The sequence below is a fragment of the Phasianus colchicus genome, chromosome 19, assembly GCF_987193195.1.
Source record: "Phasianus colchicus chromosome 19, bPhaCol1.hap1.1, whole genome shotgun sequence".
NCBI classification, from domain to species: Eukaryota; Metazoa; Chordata; class Aves; order Galliformes; family Phasianidae; genus Phasianus; species Phasianus colchicus.
In genome coordinates, this window is record NC_143454.1 from 3270682 (window position 1) to 3287685 (window position 17004).

General features: G+C 55.2%; 2 protein-coding genes across 14 annotated transcripts in view; one reads left to right on the forward strand and one right to left on the reverse strand.

Annotated features, from left to right (window-relative positions):
• Window positions 1–395: 395 nt before the first annotated feature.
• LRRC26 (leucine rich repeat containing 26) lies at window positions 396–2207 on the forward strand. Its single transcript, XM_031602044.2, has 2 exons — window positions 396–1092; window positions 1782–2207. The coding sequence occupies exons 1-2, from the start codon at window positions 507–509 to the stop codon at window positions 2039–2041; spliced, it is 846 nt and encodes a 281-aa protein (XP_031457904.2). The 5' UTR covers window positions 396–506; the 3' UTR covers window positions 2042–2207.
• A 1383-nt stretch (window positions 2208–3590) lies between these two features.
• The window catches only part of GRIN1 (glutamate ionotropic receptor NMDA type subunit 1), a 31690-nt gene continuing 18276 nt past the window's right edge, over window positions 3591–17004 (reverse strand). For 2 of the 13 annotated variants that reach the window (XM_031602069.2, XM_031602070.2), the window contains 7 exons: window positions 16816–16928; window positions 16245–16393; window positions 15364–15521; window positions 15036–15197; window positions 14043–14152; window positions 12956–13101; window positions 3592–4778 (listed from right to left, as the gene is read on the reverse strand). In XM_031602069.2, coding sequence (XP_031457929.1) covers window positions 4710–4778; window positions 12956–13101; window positions 14043–14152; window positions 15036–15197; window positions 15364–15521; window positions 16245–16393; window positions 16816–16928 — 907 coding nt within the window. In that variant the 3' untranslated portion in view covers window positions 3592–4709. Of the gene's footprint in view, window positions 4779–7128; window positions 7758–10249; window positions 10361–11147; window positions 11400–11560; window positions 11603–11622; window positions 11798–12955; window positions 13102–14042; window positions 14153–15035; window positions 15198–15363; window positions 15522–16244; window positions 16394–16815; window positions 16929–17004 lie in introns of those variants that run through there. The other 11 variants (XM_090121143.1, XM_090121140.1, XM_090121141.1 and 8 more) reach the window with 11 other exon arrangements.

Below are 17004 nucleotides of genomic sequence, written 5' to 3' on the forward strand. Positions count from 1 at the left end.
CACCCTGCCCTGGCTGCCGGTCCCCAGCCAAGGGAAGCAGAGCCCAGCCAAGGGCTGCCCACAAGGGACAACTGGCAGGACCTCTGCTGATGACATGATTGATGCTTTGTCCAATCCTTGCTGGGTACTTTGCCCTGGGTCCTCTGTGCATCCTGTGAGCAGGATGGAGGCCAGAAGATCATGTTTTCCCCCTCCCCAGCCTGCAGTGCAAACAAGCAGTTAAATATGGACAGCACAGATCTGGCTGCTTACCTGGCTGGAGCAGTGCCTGGCAAGGGGAGGGGTGAGGGCAAGGCCGCACCTTGCCAGGGCAAGCATCACTGCAAAAATATTTGCTAAGAAAAGTGCAGCTCCACCCCGAGCACACCACAGCGTGCGGTGGGGAATGCGTGCAGCTACTGGGAGCCGGGCACATCCAGCTGCTCACTGCACCCAAGGGTGGCAGGCAGGGACGTGTGGCAGGGCAAGGAGAGGGGTGTTGGCATCCCGCCCTGGGGGCGACCCCGATGCCAGGGACCGGGGAGCCCCCACCGCGTGGGTGGGCAACCATGGGCAGATGGAGGGGTCCCAGCATCCTGCTGGCCGTACTGCTCCTCCTGTGCCCGCTGCCTGCTCCGGCGTGTCCCCACACCTGCCACTGCTGGGCTGGGGACGTGGACTGCCGCCAGCGTGCCCTGCACGAGGTGCCGCGGCTCCTGCCCACCAATGCCAGCACCCTCTGGCTCGGCTACAACCTCATCGCCGTGCTCGGGGCCCGTGCTTTCCCCTCCCTGCCGGTGCTGCTGCGGCTCAGCCTGACCCATAACCGCTTGGAGAAGATCCACCGGCAGGCGCTGCTGGGACTCGGGGCGCTGCAGGACCTGGACCTCAGTGACAACTACCTGACTGTGCTGAGCCCCGAGACCTTCCTGCCCCTCACCAGCCTGTCTATCCTCAACTTAGGCTACAACAGGCTGGAGGAGCTGGAGGCAGGGGTGCCACCTGCTTTGCCTCAGCTCCAAGCGATCTTCCTGAATGGGAACCCCTGGATGTGCTCCTGCAGCATCCTGCCCCTCTGGCACTGGCTGGGACACAACAGGGAGAAAGTGCCAGGTGAGTGCCCAGGGGAATGTGTTCCCACACCCCCATCTGCTCCATCCTTGCCGGGCTCCCCGTCAGCTGCCAGGCTTTGGGTGCAGGGTCTGGGTTTTCTGGAGGTGCTGCAATGTTCCCAAGAGCCAGCCCCATTTGGGTGGATTTGTCCTCAGATCTGGTTCCTGGTGGCTGCTCCTTGGTCACCAGCAGGGACTGTCCAGAGTGGTGGAGTGGGCACTGGCACCCAGTTCTTTCTCCTGCAGTCCTGCCAGAAGGAGGGCAAGGATAGGCAATGGGCACCTGTGGGGTGGGTTATCACACTTCCACTATGGGGAAGACCCTATAAGCGTGGGTCTGATCCACTGGTGAGGTCTCTCCTCCCACTCCTTCCCATCCACCTCCAATGGTGGGTCTTCCTGTGCCATTTCCCTAGACTGCCCGCTCACTGCTGCCCCCAGGGAGCCATTCCCCACCCTGCCTGACCCATCCTGCCCTGGTCTGTGCCCACCTCCCCATCCCATCCCACTCCCCAGGGTATAGGACATGGATGAGTGTGGGACCCTCCCCGCTTCCTTTCTTTGAGCTTTACTCTGTGTTACTTTGACCAACCTGGCCCTGCAGTCCATTGTCCTGCCCTGGTCCCCTGTGTCCCACCTGCCTTGTCCCACCAGCCTCGTGTGCCTACCACCACCACTTCTCTCTTCCAGAGAGGACTTCTCTCCAGTGCATGTTCCCAGAGTCACTGAACACATACCCGATCATGGCCTTTGGGAATGATTCCTTCCAGCAGTGTCAGAAGGTCCCACTGTCAGCCCAGAACTACGCTGCCTTTCTGCTCATCGGGCCTTTCTCCTTCCTGGCCAGCATCTTCTGCTGTACCTTGATAGGCTCCATCGTGGTCGTTTACCAGCATCTACGCAAGGAATCCCAAACCTGGAGGAGACCCCTCAGCAGTGGTGATCACTGAGTCAGGTCTACCAAGGGCTGAGGGACCTTTTGCTGATCCTTTTCCTCTGACTCACCCCCTCTTGTCCCTTTGCATGCATTTCAGTGTGCCCCATTTACCTCCTTGTGTCTTTCAGTGCTCTCATCACCCTCCACCCTGAACTCAGTGACTCTCAGCAATCCTTCACACATCCCTGCTGTTCCATGGTTTGGTTTTTGGTGCATTCACATCCCATCTGTTCGGCTTTATGTGTGCCCCAGATATCTCCATGGGCCTACCTGTGCATTTGAGGACCTCTTGGGTGCTTTTGGGGCAACCCAGATCCTCCATCCATGTGGCAGATGGAAGTAGAATCATAGAATCATGGAACCATTTGAGTTGGAAGGGATCTTTAAGGTCATTTGGTCCAACTTCCCTGCAATGAATAGGGACAGCTACAGCTCCATCAGGTGCTCTGAGCCCCATCCAGCCTGGCCCTGAATGTCTGTAGGAATGGAGCATCCACCACCTCTGGTAGTGCTTCACTACTCTTATTGTAAAAAAAAAAAAATTCTTATCTGCAAAAGTACAACTGGGGTGAAGGGGGTAACTCTCACAAAGGAGAAACAGTCCCTGTGCACTGCAAGGCAATGGGAGCCACAGTGAGATGCCTGTGAACATCAACCTTGCTCTATTATCTCCAATGGCATAGAAATGATCTCCTGCCTGTGCAAGAGCTGTGGGAGATGTTGGCAAACTTTTGGAAGAGGTTAAATAAATCACACAGAGAACAAACTAAAAGTAACCTCAGTTGTGACCTGCTCTCATTTTTATTGGCAAGACACAGACCAGCCCTGTGTGCATATGTGGCTCTCTGGGAAGGTTTGGGCTTCCCATAAGGAGCTAGGACCTTGCCTGCCATCCTCCATGGTCACCTGGCTCCCTGCTCCTCCCGAGGGCACAGCCATCCTCCCTGGGGACTCAAACTATTTTGGCCACTGGCTGGGAACATGGGGACAAATATCAAGCCCTGAAGAAGAAAGGAAGGCAAAGCTGGAAGGGAATGATATCATGGATGATGTCACAAGCTTATTGGGGGTTATATGGCATCGCAAAGGAAAACATTAGGAGGCAAAGGACATGTGGGGTTGCTGCTGGGCTCTTCTCTCTGCTTGTCTCCATGCTGGGCATGAGGATAAGGTCCTGCAGCGACTGGTGAGATGGCTGCTGTCACCAGCCCAAGGGGGGAAAGAAAAATATGTCCCAGCAGCCTCCACCCAGATTCCATTAGGATGGAAGTGGGCACAAGCCAGCTTGCATGGTGCTGGTGTTTGGCTTCAGCCTGGGTCTGTCCCCACCATCTCCATCCATCCTGGCATCCTAGAATAGGAACGCCTCACTCCTCCCAGCCCTCCCTGCAGCTCCTGGCCCTCTCCCTGCTCCATCCCTCCCTGTCCCCCCACCTTTTTGCCATGAGCCCTGCAGCAGTGCTGGGTGAGGCTCTGATTCAGCAAGGGCTTCCTGCCAGCTCTGCCGAGAGGCAGAAACAGATGGAGGCACACGGCGCGGCAATAAACCACTCCACAATCCAGTCTAGACTTTACTGAGCTCTTGCAAAAACTTGGTATCAATGTTACACTGACGTATAAAGTTGAATGGGCCTGATTTCTCAGCTGGAGTGAGATGAACTTGATGGAGCCACTGCAGTCAGTGGGACAATGCTCACAGACCCCAGCTGCCACCCGAAAATCTTGCCGGCCCTGTCTGCCACACCTGCTTGGCTGGGGCAAGGAGGAGGTGGTTCTCACCACAGGGGCTTGGTACCACATTGCAGGTGGGTTTTCTGCCCTTGCTGCTCGTACACACTCTGCAGGCTCTCATCCCCAACCTGGATGGTGTTTCCTGGGTGTTGGAGTGCCCATGGCTGCTTGAAACACCCGCCTGTAGAAGCTCTGTGCACGGGGAGGAGTAGCACTCAGCAGTCTTGTTCAGTCACCCTCTGCTGAGCTGGCATTCGGTTTGCCTTGTTTGTCTCCTGGTCAGGTCAGCTACAGTGTGAGAGTTACGTGCTGGCCATGGCCAGGCCTTGGGGATGCCTTGTGTGCAGATATGGGAAGCCAGGATCTTGGCTAGGAGATCCAGAGCACCACATTTGGTCATACCATGGGCACTGAGCGGGGGCTGATGGAGGGGAACGGGGCTCATACCCTGGCCACAAGAAGCGTGCACATCTCCCAGCCCTGCTGTGCTGGTGGCAGATCTCTGCATGGCAGCAGTCCCCGGCTGCTCCACGAGAACATCTCTGGGATCTGAGAGAACCCAGAGCCTGCAAAGCCAAGCACGTGGCTGCAGCCCGACACCGTCTCTTCCCTGTCACTGCAGGACAGCAGGCACCACGTGCCTTCCAAGTCCTTTCCCCTCGCACGCAGTCAGTCAGTGGCAATACTGATCAACAACAGCACTGGTTGGGAGCGGTTATCTCTGTACAGTGAAGTCCAAACCCTGTCCTGGTTCTGCCGTGCATTTTGGGGCGTGAGTATGGCAGCAGGCCTAGGGAGGGAGGGAGATATACAATGAAGTCACCGTGTATGGATGAAGGATGCTTTACTCCCATCTCACCCTGAAGAACCCATCAGTGTCCCTTGAGAGGCAGTCCTGGCTGTGCCTTCCTACTGTGCCGGGCAAGGACTGATGGCCCTTGGGGAGAAGGTCACACCACAGTGCTGACGGAGGGGTCGGAGAGGTTGAGCTGGCCGGTGATGTCAGTGGGATGGTATTGCTGCAACACACAAATACACAGACAGAGAGAGAGGAGCGTTAGGCAGTCCTGGCACTCGCCCCCGCATCTCCTCGCACCTCCTGTGTCCCTACGGGATATCTCTGGGGATGATGCAACGGCCCCTTATCTGCTCATGGCTGAGGTCTCCTGGCCGCTGTGTTCCGGCCTCGTGCAGAGGTCCTTGCAGACGCTCTCCATGCACCCTATGGCAGGATGGGGGGGACAATGGGGCATGGCGTGGTGCCTGGCACCACTGTAAAGCCAGCCCGCGCCTGCTTAAGGAGTGCCACAAGAAAAAGCTGTGACCTGCCAGCCCAACCCATGGCTGAGCATGTGGCTGCAGGGCATGGCCGGTGGCAGCTCCAGCTGTGCTTTGAGGCCATGGCAGTGCACCTCCTTGCCTGAGTGCCTCTGCTCTTCCTACCCTTCTGTGCAGGTGAGGAGCTGTGCTGTGTGGTGGATTGGCGACAAGCTGTAGCGTCACTTGCTAATGTGAAAGTGCAGCCTGTGCAGGAGATGTGGCCTGGATCTGGGGGTTCTGCACTCCTTGCAGCAGGGTGCTCAGCCAACACTCCTGGGAGAGACCTCCCCAGCTGCATCCCCACCAGCAGGGAGAGCAGAAACACCCCTCCAACAACCAAAAAAAAAGAAAAAAAAAGAAAAAAAAAGCCTTTCTCCCCAAGCAGGGGCTTGCAAATGGGCAGCTGATTCCTCCCTGCCTCCTTCATACGTCCTTCCTCTCATTCTCCTAGCTCCAAGCCCTGAGTGGGTGGGTGGCACCGATGCAGAACAGTGACTCTGACCCCTCTGTCATGCTGCTCTGGGGACCTAATGTGGTGCCAGGAAAAGGTGGGTCTCGTGCTGCTGTGTGAGCCCTCTCCATGGACATTCACCACTCTGCCTAGGAGGGCTACAGGTGTGCTGGGCTCCCATGGGCTCCTTGGTCTTTAGAAGGATTTTACAGGATTTAATGCATCCTGTGTTTGTCAGCAGCAACCATGGCCCCTGTGCCTCTGCTGGTGGCTCTGGCACTGTGGCTACCCTGTGTGGGGAGGTCTGGTGGCCCCTTGAGCACGGCATGGGCTGTTTGGGGTTCTCCTGCTTGGTTTGGGGCTTCACAAGCAGTGGGGAGCTGCTGGGGTGGGGATGGGAGCTAGCACAATCCTCATGTGGTGCATGTGGTGAGGCCATCATCTCTTGGGATGGCTCATCCATGTAGGGCACCAACAGCTATAAAAATGGAGTCTCTAAGATATCCCTCGTTGCTCTGCCAAGTGGCAACACTTTGGCTATCCCCTGGAGATGCTCATCTGCCAGTCTGCTCTGTCACCCTGAGGAGCTTTCTGTGGCATTCTGCTGGTCCACCAAAACCACACCTTTTCTAAAGGGATACAGCCAAAACCTCAGCTGCAGTAGCAAAGCTGAAGGAATGGGGCTGGAGCCCCACTAGCAGGAAAAGGCTTGGAGAGGGGAGAGGCAGGGCGGGCACCCATAGGAGAACGATGCCAGCCTCTGCCGGAGGAAGAGCTCCAGATAAAAAACTATACGGGCAGAAGAAAAGATCCTTTGTTAAACACCCTGACGCAACCAGGAAAAAAGCAGTGTGGGTGCGAATGCGTGTGCCTCGGTGCACGTGGACGTGGGGCAGCAAGGGGGGGCCCGGCGGGGCGGGATGGGACGGGGTGCTCTGCCCTCTCTGCACAGCTCTGGGGGACCCTGATGTCACCAAACGACCTGGGGAGCCTGGCAGGAGAACTGCGATACAGAGCGGGGCTTTGGGTTGAAAGCATATCTCCTCCAATCACAGAGTTATCACAGGGTAACATTCGCGTTTACTTTTTTTTTTTTTTTTTTTTTTTTGTGTAGAGTTCATGCATGCAGTTTTTAATATTAAAAAAAAAAAAAAGAAAAAGAAAAAGGAAAAGGCAAAAAGAAAAAAGCAAGAAAATTTTCATATCAAAACTATGTTAAAGTAGAACTAATGCTAGAAGCACATATCAGTAATTTAGAGTAAATGATGTTACAGGGATGGTGCAATTATCCCCAAACCAAACATTATAAAGCCAAGAAATTAATTAATATTAACTGCAGAAGAGACTCAAACATGTTAAGGTATGGAAGTGAAGTGAAGGCACCAAAAACTTTAAATGACATCAGGAAGAAAATATAGACAAGAAATCAATATGTCTTTAAAAATGACTTCAACCTAATCTGGGTTCACATGGCAGACCCTGGCTTGGTGGAAGATTTTCTGGAAGAATTTGGGGTTTCTCTCTTTTTTTTTTTTCGATTAAAAATTAGGATTCCAGCTAAACACAATCTTGCTGTAGAAAATGTCAACTTTCCTTTAAAAAAAGAATAGTTGTATTTGGCCTACGGATGGTTGTTCGGGGCCAAAAACTAGGTTCTTTTTCAGCCAAAAAGCACTTGGTTTTGGGATGGCTGATCTCTCACTGAAAAGGTGACCTTTTCCATGTACCCCCTCCATTCTCGACCAGTTCTGGCATCGTCCCCACGCTCGTGGGGCCCTCGCTTGGCGGTGGCGTGGGACGTGTGCTGTGCTGTGCCTGGGGGGCCCGCGGGCTGGCAGTGGGGCTGTGGGGGCTGATGACGTCTGCAGTGTGGGCTAAGGGATCTGTGCGTCTCGGTACGTGTCTGTACGAAATGTGCCGGCTTGGAAGGTGTCTGTGTGGTTTATGCGTCTCACATGGCTTCTGTGGGGTTGCGGTAGCGTGGGTGGCTGCGATGGATGGCAGTACATCAGCTCTGCGAGTGCTATTCGAGTTGCAGGAGCTGCCTATGGGGAACACATGCATCTCCTCCTGGGGCGGTGGGGATGATGTGCCGCGGAGAGGCTGTGCAGCTCGGGTGATGGTGGGCGCTAGGACGTTCAGAGTGGGGTGGCAGCTTCCCGGGGCTGTCTTGGCTCCATGGTGCCAGCCTGTCTCTCTGGCACTCCTGAGGGACCATTCTGCAGGGCTGCAGAGCAGAATCCATTTTTAAAACTCCCGGCAACGAAAAGGGAAGAAACAAGGCCACCAGGTTTGCTAGCCAGAAGAGCCCATGGGGCTGGGGTCAGCCTGGCCTTCCAGCCCCATGGGCTCTCCAGCTTTGCCCAGCTGAGACCTGGTGTGGGCCCGCGGCTCTGCCAAGCATCATCGTAGAGCACCTCACTGCTTTCTCATCTTTACAAGGACCCCAGGCAATGTGACCCCGCATGCTACAACCTCATGGGGCCTTCCACAGCAGGAGGGCTTTGGGGTCTCTGAGCCAGGGCTGCTGAGTGGAAGCTGGGGGCACCAGATGGCAGGCTGTGACATAAGCTGATGACAGCACCTCCCGCTGGTCGCTCTCCCAGCGGAGTACACCAGCGGGTCTGCCCGACATCGCCACAAAGCTTACTCTGCTGCTTCCTGCCTTGGGCCTGCTAGCCTCAGCCTTGGAACTTCTTGGTTCAGATCTTGGACCTGTTGACCTCTTGGTAGCCCAACTAGCCTGATCCCCTTGGGAACATGTCCTGGGACCCTTGCCATGGCACATCATGGAATGCAGATGGCCTTAATAGGCTTGCAGACAGCAGGGCCTCATAGTCTATAGCTGCCCCATAGCTGAGCTGTCACCAGAGTGGCAGTCATCATCTGGAGCCTTTGGTGTAAATGCCCCAGGCCCTGGGCAGCTCAGAGTGCTCCTACCACAGGCTACTGGGGTGACATGGGGCTGTGAATGCTGCACCATGAGCAGGATCAGGCCCAGGATCGTTGGAAAGGAAGTGGGGTGATGGACGAGGTACTGGGGTGCCCCATTGATCCTGGTGGAGCAGGCAGGCATCAGCCCCTGGCACTTGGGGAAGGGCACAATCATAGCCAGGACAAGGCATCAACTCTCCTGGCACTGGCCACATGCCTGCAGTGGACACGGGTCTCCCCAGGCTCCCACTTTGCTGTGATGTTTGCTGGCCTGGCTGTCCCAGGCCAGGACCTCCTGGCTTTCTAAACCTGGGAGACAACAAAACGTGGGGTTTGCTCCAAGCACCCCGAGGGCTTCCTTGCAGGTTTTTTTCCCCAACTGTCCCTTCTCCTCTTGGCTCTTATCACTCCCCACCTTCTCCTCACTGCATCTCCCACCCCATCTCTGCCTCCTGCCCCTGGTCAGGGTCCAGCCACCCAGAGCCTCCTCCAACCATCCTCAACCTGAGGATATGCATGGGTCTGGTTCTGGGGCACTGAGATGCTGGGGCACCACCAGGACAAGGAGCGTGGTGAGTGAAGGAGGTGGCAGGGATGCTCATCTTCCCCGTTGGGTATGGGTACAAGCAAGGAGAGCAAGGAGAGCACGAGTTCCCCAAGGAGTGCTTTGTGCGAGACGGTGGCAGCCGAGCCTGGCAGGGGGCTCAGCTGTCCCTGAGGCCATTTCCCAGGGTGCTGGGGACGGAGCCTGCCCTGGTGCCAAACGCAGCCGCTTCCATGCAGCACCGTGGCTGGAGACCCCTGCGACATCGCACGCCGCTCCCCCCCGCCAGCCTGCTGCCGTCCCCCCATCCCCGCCGTGCACCGCAGGGACCCCGCTGGCAGCAGCCGAGCGGCCCGTGGAGCGGAATTCGGGCAGCGCCCGCGTCCACACAAGACAACAGAGTAGCCACAGTGCAGAGTGTTGTACGACAGACGGCAACATGCAGAGGGACACTGGCTCAGTCCGACAGACCAACAGCCCAACCTGACGCTGGCGTGCCTGAAGCTCCAGCACGAGCAGACACGTTTGCACAGTGGGGAATGGCTGGCTTTAGAGGCAGCTATTTGGAAACGTTCTCTGGTTACGTGCGAGCAGCGGCTCTGCGAGGTGGAAAGCCCAAATTTGAAGCAGGCTGGGTCTGTAACGACCTCCTGTGCCTCCTCTTTGCTAGAGCAGCTCGGATGCTGCTGCTGATAACCAGAGAGAGCTGTCACTGCGCCGAGTGCTACGTCCCGAATGCTAATAGTCACAAACAAAAATCACATGTAGAGAATGCGACACGCATGGCTCTCGGTGAGGTGACACGGTGCCCAAATTAAATCGGGGTGATTGTTTTAGGCATACAATGACAAACAGGTACAGGAACACTCAGGAACAGAAAAATAAATAAATAAATAAAATGTCATCGGTTTCAAGAGGTCAGCACCGGTACGGTGAGCAAAGCACAGAGAGGAACGTCAGAAATCATCCAGGCAAAAAGAAAACGGAAACGAAACGAAAACTCGGTTGCATCTCCCAACTCATCACAGGACTCCAAAGCACCTCCTGCCTGCCCTCCAGGATCCCAGCATCCTCAAGGAACACGGGATGACTGACTGACTCACTGACTGACTGACTGGTGACGAACATGAGCTATGCATGTACACTGGCAGCTTCGGGATGGGTGTGTGGCAGTCGATGGGATGGCAGAAGAGAGAAAGAGAGAGAAAGAGAGAGGGCAGAATTGTTCTTCTTCCTCTTACCGTATCCTTGGAGGACCTACGTCTCTTGAAGCTGGAGGCCAGGGTGGAGGTGATGGACCTAAAAGTGGCTTTCTTTTTAGGGTCAGGTTCTGCTCTACCACTTTTTCTATCCTAAAATGAATATGTATAAGCGATTAGATCTCTAGTGTGCTGTTGGAAACGCTAAATCTACTTGAATACTGCCCCGTGTCATGTCCTTCATTTGGGTGAGCACGCTACCGGAGATGTCACTCCCAGTCCTCCAAGGGCCTCTGTGACCCGCAGGCACAGCGCGGCCGCCTCGCTGCTACAGCTACGGGGCCGGCCTCGCGTCCACAGTGCTGGAAACCCCTCTGGGAGCAGCCCTGCGTCTCCTGGGCGTCTGCCGGCAGCCTGCGGCGCTGACCTCGCTTCCTTGGGAGAGAACCTGGGGATGTGCTGCCTGGCCCTTCCCCTGGCCGCCACCGCCAGCCTGCCTACAGCGGGAGGTGGGATGCTGCTCCTGCACTACCAGCGCCTGCTCTGAGACTGAGTCCTAGCGCCACAAGAGAGAGAGAGGACTGCATCGAAAGAGAAGTCATTGTATGGGTATTCTGCAAAAAAACGTATTCCAAAATTTAAATGACGCGTTTGTGCAAAGCCGAACGTGGTTGTTGGTGGTGTTTGTGGTGGTGGTGGTTTTGTTTGGTTGGTTGGTTGTTTTCCAAAGTAAAACCGGCTAAAAAAAAAAAAAAAAAAGAAATAAATAAAAGAAAACTGGAAGAAAAAAAAAAAAAAGGAAAAACAAAAAAACAAAAAAAGAAAAGGAAAAGAAAGGGAGGAAGCAAAGCATATTAGCGCTATGATGTCATCAGGGTTGGGATGAACTCAAAGAGAAACAGAACTGAAAAATGTAGCCATTGGAGTTAGCGAGTCGGACCTGGTTGGCGCAGGCTGGGAGCACCAGCCGCCACGGTGCGGGGGCAGCGAGCCGTGGGGACCGGCCGCGCTCGGCGGCGGGCGCTGACAACGATTCCTCCCCAATTGCTTTCGTGCCAATGAGTGTGACCTTGCCGACGGGGGACGGAGTGACCAGGTCTGGCTCTGCTACCGCACGGGGGTAACCAAAATGTATCCCGCTGGTGCGTAGAGCATGCTCGGGGATACATTTGCTCCTCCTTCTCAGTTCTCTCTTTTGCGGACATGCACAAACGGAAAGGAAAGCAAGATGAATGGAATGAAATGTCTTTTTCTTCCATGGCATCTCAGGAAATAGCCATGGCAAAACTGTGATCCCAAAAACCATTATTTTTGTTTGTTTGTTTTAACAAATAAATCTTTCCACTTGCCTACCTTCTAGCAATGTACCAGATACTAGTGCTCTGACGTTTCCTCCTGTGGAAAAGTCTTACAATGTCAAACGGCTCTTTACCATGAGGCTGTTTATCCCCACAGGGCAGCATGCTTTGCTCACAGTCCCACAGACACTGCCCAAGGACCCAGTGCAGTATTTTCTAGAAGGTTGGCAAGTGAAAAATGGCAGTGCAACTAGTGTGCTCTGTCCCAGCAGCCTTAACCCCGTCGCTGCTGCTGCTTTTTGGAAGCAAAGGAAAAAAAAAAAAGAAAAAAAAGAAGAATAAATAATAATAAAAAAAGAAACGGTTCTTCCGAAACTCGTATCAGTGAACTGAACCCGGCGAGCTCTCAGGATGTAGCAGCCCGGCCTCATGCTCCCCTCGCTGCCTTTGGGAAGATGACGTTCCTGAGCATCCCCCGCTGCTCCGTAGGGCACCCATCGTTGGGGGCTGTGTGCCTTTCACCACCCAAAGGATGCCTGGCGCTCTGAATGCAAACTTGCTTCCCTAAAGCGGGACACAGCCTGGAGGGTCCACGGAGAGCAGCCAGGTGGTCCTGGTGGCGAGGGCAGGGGAGGCTCGGGGACGTGCCCAGAGCTCGGTGCCAGCAGCAGGCACGTGGCTGCCCCTGGGCTCCTCTCACCTGGGGTGCTACAGAAATGGGAGATTCTGGGGGCAGATGTTCTTGTCCTCAACTGATAAGAGCACGCACCGCCTCTCTTTTGGAACCGCTTCGGATGCGGCAGGGTACCACAGCCCCAGGGGTGGGGAGGGAGAAGGAGGTGATGGAACTCTCCATTCCTGGAGCATTTCTGCACATGGGCAGCATGAGACTGCAGGGATGGGCAGCATGGCACTGCAGGGATGGGCAGCATGGGACTACGGGGATGAGATGCTCAGGGACCCAGGGCAGGGATGCTAGAAGGCTTCGGGGCAGGGATGCTTGGGACCACGGGGAAGGGATGCTCAGGACTGCAGGGAAGGGATGCTTGGCAGCTGCAGGTGAACCCTCCCTTCCTCTGCTGGTGAGCGTGGTGGAGCATATCAGAGATCCTGCATGAGGAGCTGCCAGAAACGCAGCTCTGACACATGGTCCCCAGCAGAGCAAGGTCATTGTCCCCAGCACTGCCAAGGGCAAACCATGGCATTTGGATCAGGTCTCTGTCCTGGACAGAGATGGGTACAATACCTCCCAGGGAGGTGACATTGGCCATGTGTGGCCCTGGGGACGAGCAGGGCCCCGCAGCTCACCAGCAGTGCAGTAACGCCCAGGGGAGTTACTGAGGATGGGACAGGGGACCCCATGTTAATCCACAGCTCTGCATTCACTGATTTGGTGAAGGAATGGAAAACGCACCTGTTGGAGATTTGCTCTAAAAACGGTTTGTCCTACCTGCAGGTTTTTCCTCCACACATTAACGGCCGCAAACGCCAGCTGCATCTGCTTCCTCCGCGCGTCCTTATGCCTTTTGTAAGCTATTTCTATGAATATTAAAAATATCCCGGCAACAATACCTCCAGCCACCAGCATAAACACACCTGAAATAAGTAGGAAAGTTACAGGGGGCAGTGGGAATTGCACCACGACACTTCATTTCCTCTGCATCGTGCTCAGCACGAGTGGCATGTGCCAGCCCCAGCCTCCCCACCTCCCCAGTCCCAGAAGGGCAACCACAGGGATGGGCATGGGGTGGTGGGTGTGGGGTGTCTGCATGGGCTCCTAGCAGTCAGGCACTGGCACTGCTGCAGTGATGTTGTGGATGAGCATGTGTTGCTGTGGGCTGTACTGTGCACTGGGGCAGATCTCGTTCCCAGGGCTGTTTGCAGCAGAAAATCCCAGCTTTGGTGCTGCTGCTTGGTGTGTTGGGAAGCAGAGCATGCTCTGAGCTGCACACAGCTTGCTGTGACCTTCAGAGTCAGGGATAGTTGGGGATGGCGAGGTGGCACAGCATTCTGAGTCCCAAGAAATAGAATAAAGTGCTCCATCCCACCCTCAGTGGTGCCCATGGGACACTCCTAACCTTGCACTGTGCTGGTGGGGGGAAGAGAGCCCACATGGGGGAACCAAGCAGGCCCAAGGAGAGAAAAACATGGCATCAACCATCACACCAGCCCTCAGCCCCAGCACACTCCTTGGGGCAGCCCCACTGCAGCCAGCTCCCTTCTCTCCCCATCCCCTCCCTCTGCACCCATTGCACCCCAGCAGCTGCAGCTCAGCCAGACTGCAGGGAGGGGAGGGGAAGGACAGTCACGGCGGCCACTGGGTTGAGGAGGCTGCCCAAGGAAGGTAGAGTAAGCTTCGCAGAGCTGTTTTGGATGAGGTGGGATGGGAGCCCACCACAGCAGCCTCCCAGCGCTAGGAAAGCACAAACCCAGAAGAAGCAGAGCTTTGGCCCGGGAGGAGAGCTCAGGAGAGGAGAATGTCTTGAGTGAAAGCAGGCTACCCAGCGAAGAGGAAGAAAGAGGTTTGCAGAACAAACCTGCCATATTTTCAAAGGTGAGTGTTGCTGGGGCATTGCTACGGGAATCACACTCCTGATACCTCACCCAAGTCTTGTCCAAATCCTCCATGAAGCCGTTCTCGTGGGACCTGGAAGCACAAGGAGATGGGACAGTCATAGGAGACCTGGTGCAGGTGGCCAGGATGCTGGCCAGGATGCACACCCTCTGCCTTAGGACCCTGTGCATAACTGCAGCCTGCAGACAAACCTACGGATGATGTGTGTGCACAGGGTGTATGTGTGTTTGCACATATGATTTTTGTGCAAGGGGATAGGTCCCTTCTGTGAGGCTGGATCCCAGCAAGATCCCCACGGTGAGGTCTGGAACAGCCCAATGGCACAGCACTGGGATGGAGACAGAACAGAGAGCACATCCTTCCATGATGCTCCTGCATCTTGTTCCTGACACATCCCTATGCCCCACCACTGTCCCAGGATGCCTAAAGCTCTGGGCTTTCCCTTCTTATACCGGAATGAACCAAAGGGCTCTTGGTGCCTTTCCAGGCTTCACAGCCCAGTCCTGCTGCCATCCTTCAGCATGGTTCCCCCATAGGCAGGGTCTCAGGGCTCCTTATGTCACCCCAGTCCTGCAGGTAGTTTCACCAACAACAGCACGCTACATCTTCCCCTCTTTCCACTCTCTGGTTCCCATCCCCATCACCACACTCCCTTCTCTTCAATGAATGTAGCATTTCTAAACTAACACATGGAAATCCCTTTTTATCCGTGAGACCAGGTGCCTTGTGGCACACCATGCTGCAGGCTAATGCTGATAGTAGAGCCTCACTTGAGCTCTGGAGGGGACCTGAAGCATCTCTACCTAGCAGGACCAGAGCAGAAAGAACAGCCCTGGGGGGATGAAGCCAGGGGATGTGGGGAGAAGTATGCCCCATGGGAGGGTTTCAGTGCCTGACACGGGGCTACTTGCATGCTAGCACACATGCAGCTTGGGGCTGAGAGCTGTGTACGGACTTGAGGATGGCCAGCGAGACGTTCTGTTTCCACGGGCTGTCCTTGCGCATCCCAATCCCAAAGCCGGAGCGGAAGAAAAGTTCCCCTGTTGTCACCAGGTCACACTTCTGTGAGGCTTCAAACTCCAGCACTGCTGAGTCCCAGATGAAGGCGTGGAGCTTGCTGAACACCAAAGAGGACACTCATTAGGGTGGGCAGCCTGACTTGTCTGCAGCCACTGCAGGAGCAGCGAGGGAGCTACCAGCTCTAAATTAAGACCTATGCATGAGGATCAGCATCCTGCTTACTCCCCCCAGCCCCTGCCCAGCGAGGTGCAGGTGCCACTCACTTGTCTCGCACAGCCTGGATGGCTTCGGCTGCACTCTCATAGTTGTGTTTCTCCATGTGCCGGTACATGGTGCTCAGCTCCACCTGCCGTCGGAAGTAGATGTCCACCGAGCTCTGCTTCACCGTGGCGTAAATGAACTTATCGGAGGGGTTGCGCAGCTGAAAGGCAACGGCAGAGCTCCTATTTCTTCTGTTCTACATCAACCAAACTGCCTCACCCCAAAATTGTGTTTCCTGATTTCCCATCCCATTCAGCAATCTGTTTCCCAGTGAAGATATCTCGATCACCTCAGTGGAGCTGCAGATGCCATGGTGGATGCTGCAGTGCTCAGGATGGGACAGGGGATGCTCTGGGGCCACAGTGGTGGACAGTGGATGCTCTGTGACGGGGACTCCACAGCACTGAGGATGCAGGAACCCTCCCCCCCCAGTGAAATGGGGCTGATGGTGATGAGGGTAGAAGATGCTGTGAGGTGTGGGATGCAGTGGGCTGGCACTGCTGTGGAGTGCATTCCTGGCTGCTCGGATTGATAGGCTGTGGCTGTGTCCTTGCCAGAGCAGGAAATGGGTTTGAGTCATGATGGTATCTGCTGAGAGTATTGACTGCACCACAGGGACAATTTCATTAGCTATAACTCATCCATAATGAATCGTTTCCTCGTTGGTTAGTGCAGGCTCTCCAGGAATTGGCAGCAGTTTGGCTGGACAGGCTTTTGCTCTACTGATCCCTGCCTGTGTATTTCCATCCCCACCCAGGCACAGACCCACACTAAATAGGGCTCTAGGTGCTACCAGCCACCAAATCAGGAGGTACACACTGGAGGCATCTGCATCTCTGCTTAGAGATGGGCAGGAAAGGGAATTGAAACAAGAGATCATTACCCGGGGGTCATTGATGCCTGTAATTCTCTCCTCAGGGCGGTCCAACACCAGGAAGGCAGCCAGGTTGGCAGTATAGGAAGCCACAATGATCATAGCAAAGCCAGCCCACACCATGCCCAGAATACGAGCAGAGAAACTCCGGGGAGCACCTGGAAAGAGAGAGGAGAGCTCAGACTGGCATGACAAGAACTTGACCAAAGCTGTGGCCACCTCACACAAGATGAATGGCATCTACAGATGTGCCCTATCCAACAGATGTGTGAAGAGCTTCTGTGTTATCCAAACAAAGAAGAACATCCTGCTGGATGAGTAACACCAGGAAGGACCTTTCCCATCACTGATGGTGAAGGCTGGCAGGATGGTCCGCAGCAGCTGTGCCATGAGTCTGCCACCCCCCAGCACCCCAAGTACCCCTCTGAGGAAGTCTCGGGGGACAAGAGCTGTACTATTTTTCACTGGTCTCCCAGGGCACAGATAAGAGCATGTGGAAAGGGGCACAGGCCCCTCTTGGGTCCCTTGGATCCATGACAGTGTTCAGGGCAGAGCAGCATCACTGCCCGCTGCAACACACCTTCTCCAATGCCGGAGTTCAGCAGGACTCCCCAGGAGAACCACATGGCTGAGGAGAGTGTTAGTGCATCTTCCTCCTCCTCCTCGCTGTTCACTTTGAACCGTCCAAATGGGCTGGAAAACAAGAACAAGAGCTCTTCTGATGTCCCTTATCCTGTTTCTCCAGGCTTTCTTCTGTGCCCTAAGCACT

Coding starts and splice junctions, on each gene's coding strand:
- LRRC26 (XM_031602044.2), top strand. CDS start 507: ATGCCAGGGACCGGGGAGCCCCCACCGCGTGGGTGGGCAACCATGGGC. Junction 1,093..1,781: donor CAACAGGGAGAAAGTGCCAG/GTGAGTGCCCAG, acceptor TCTCTCTTCCAG/AGAGGACTTCTCTCCAGTGC.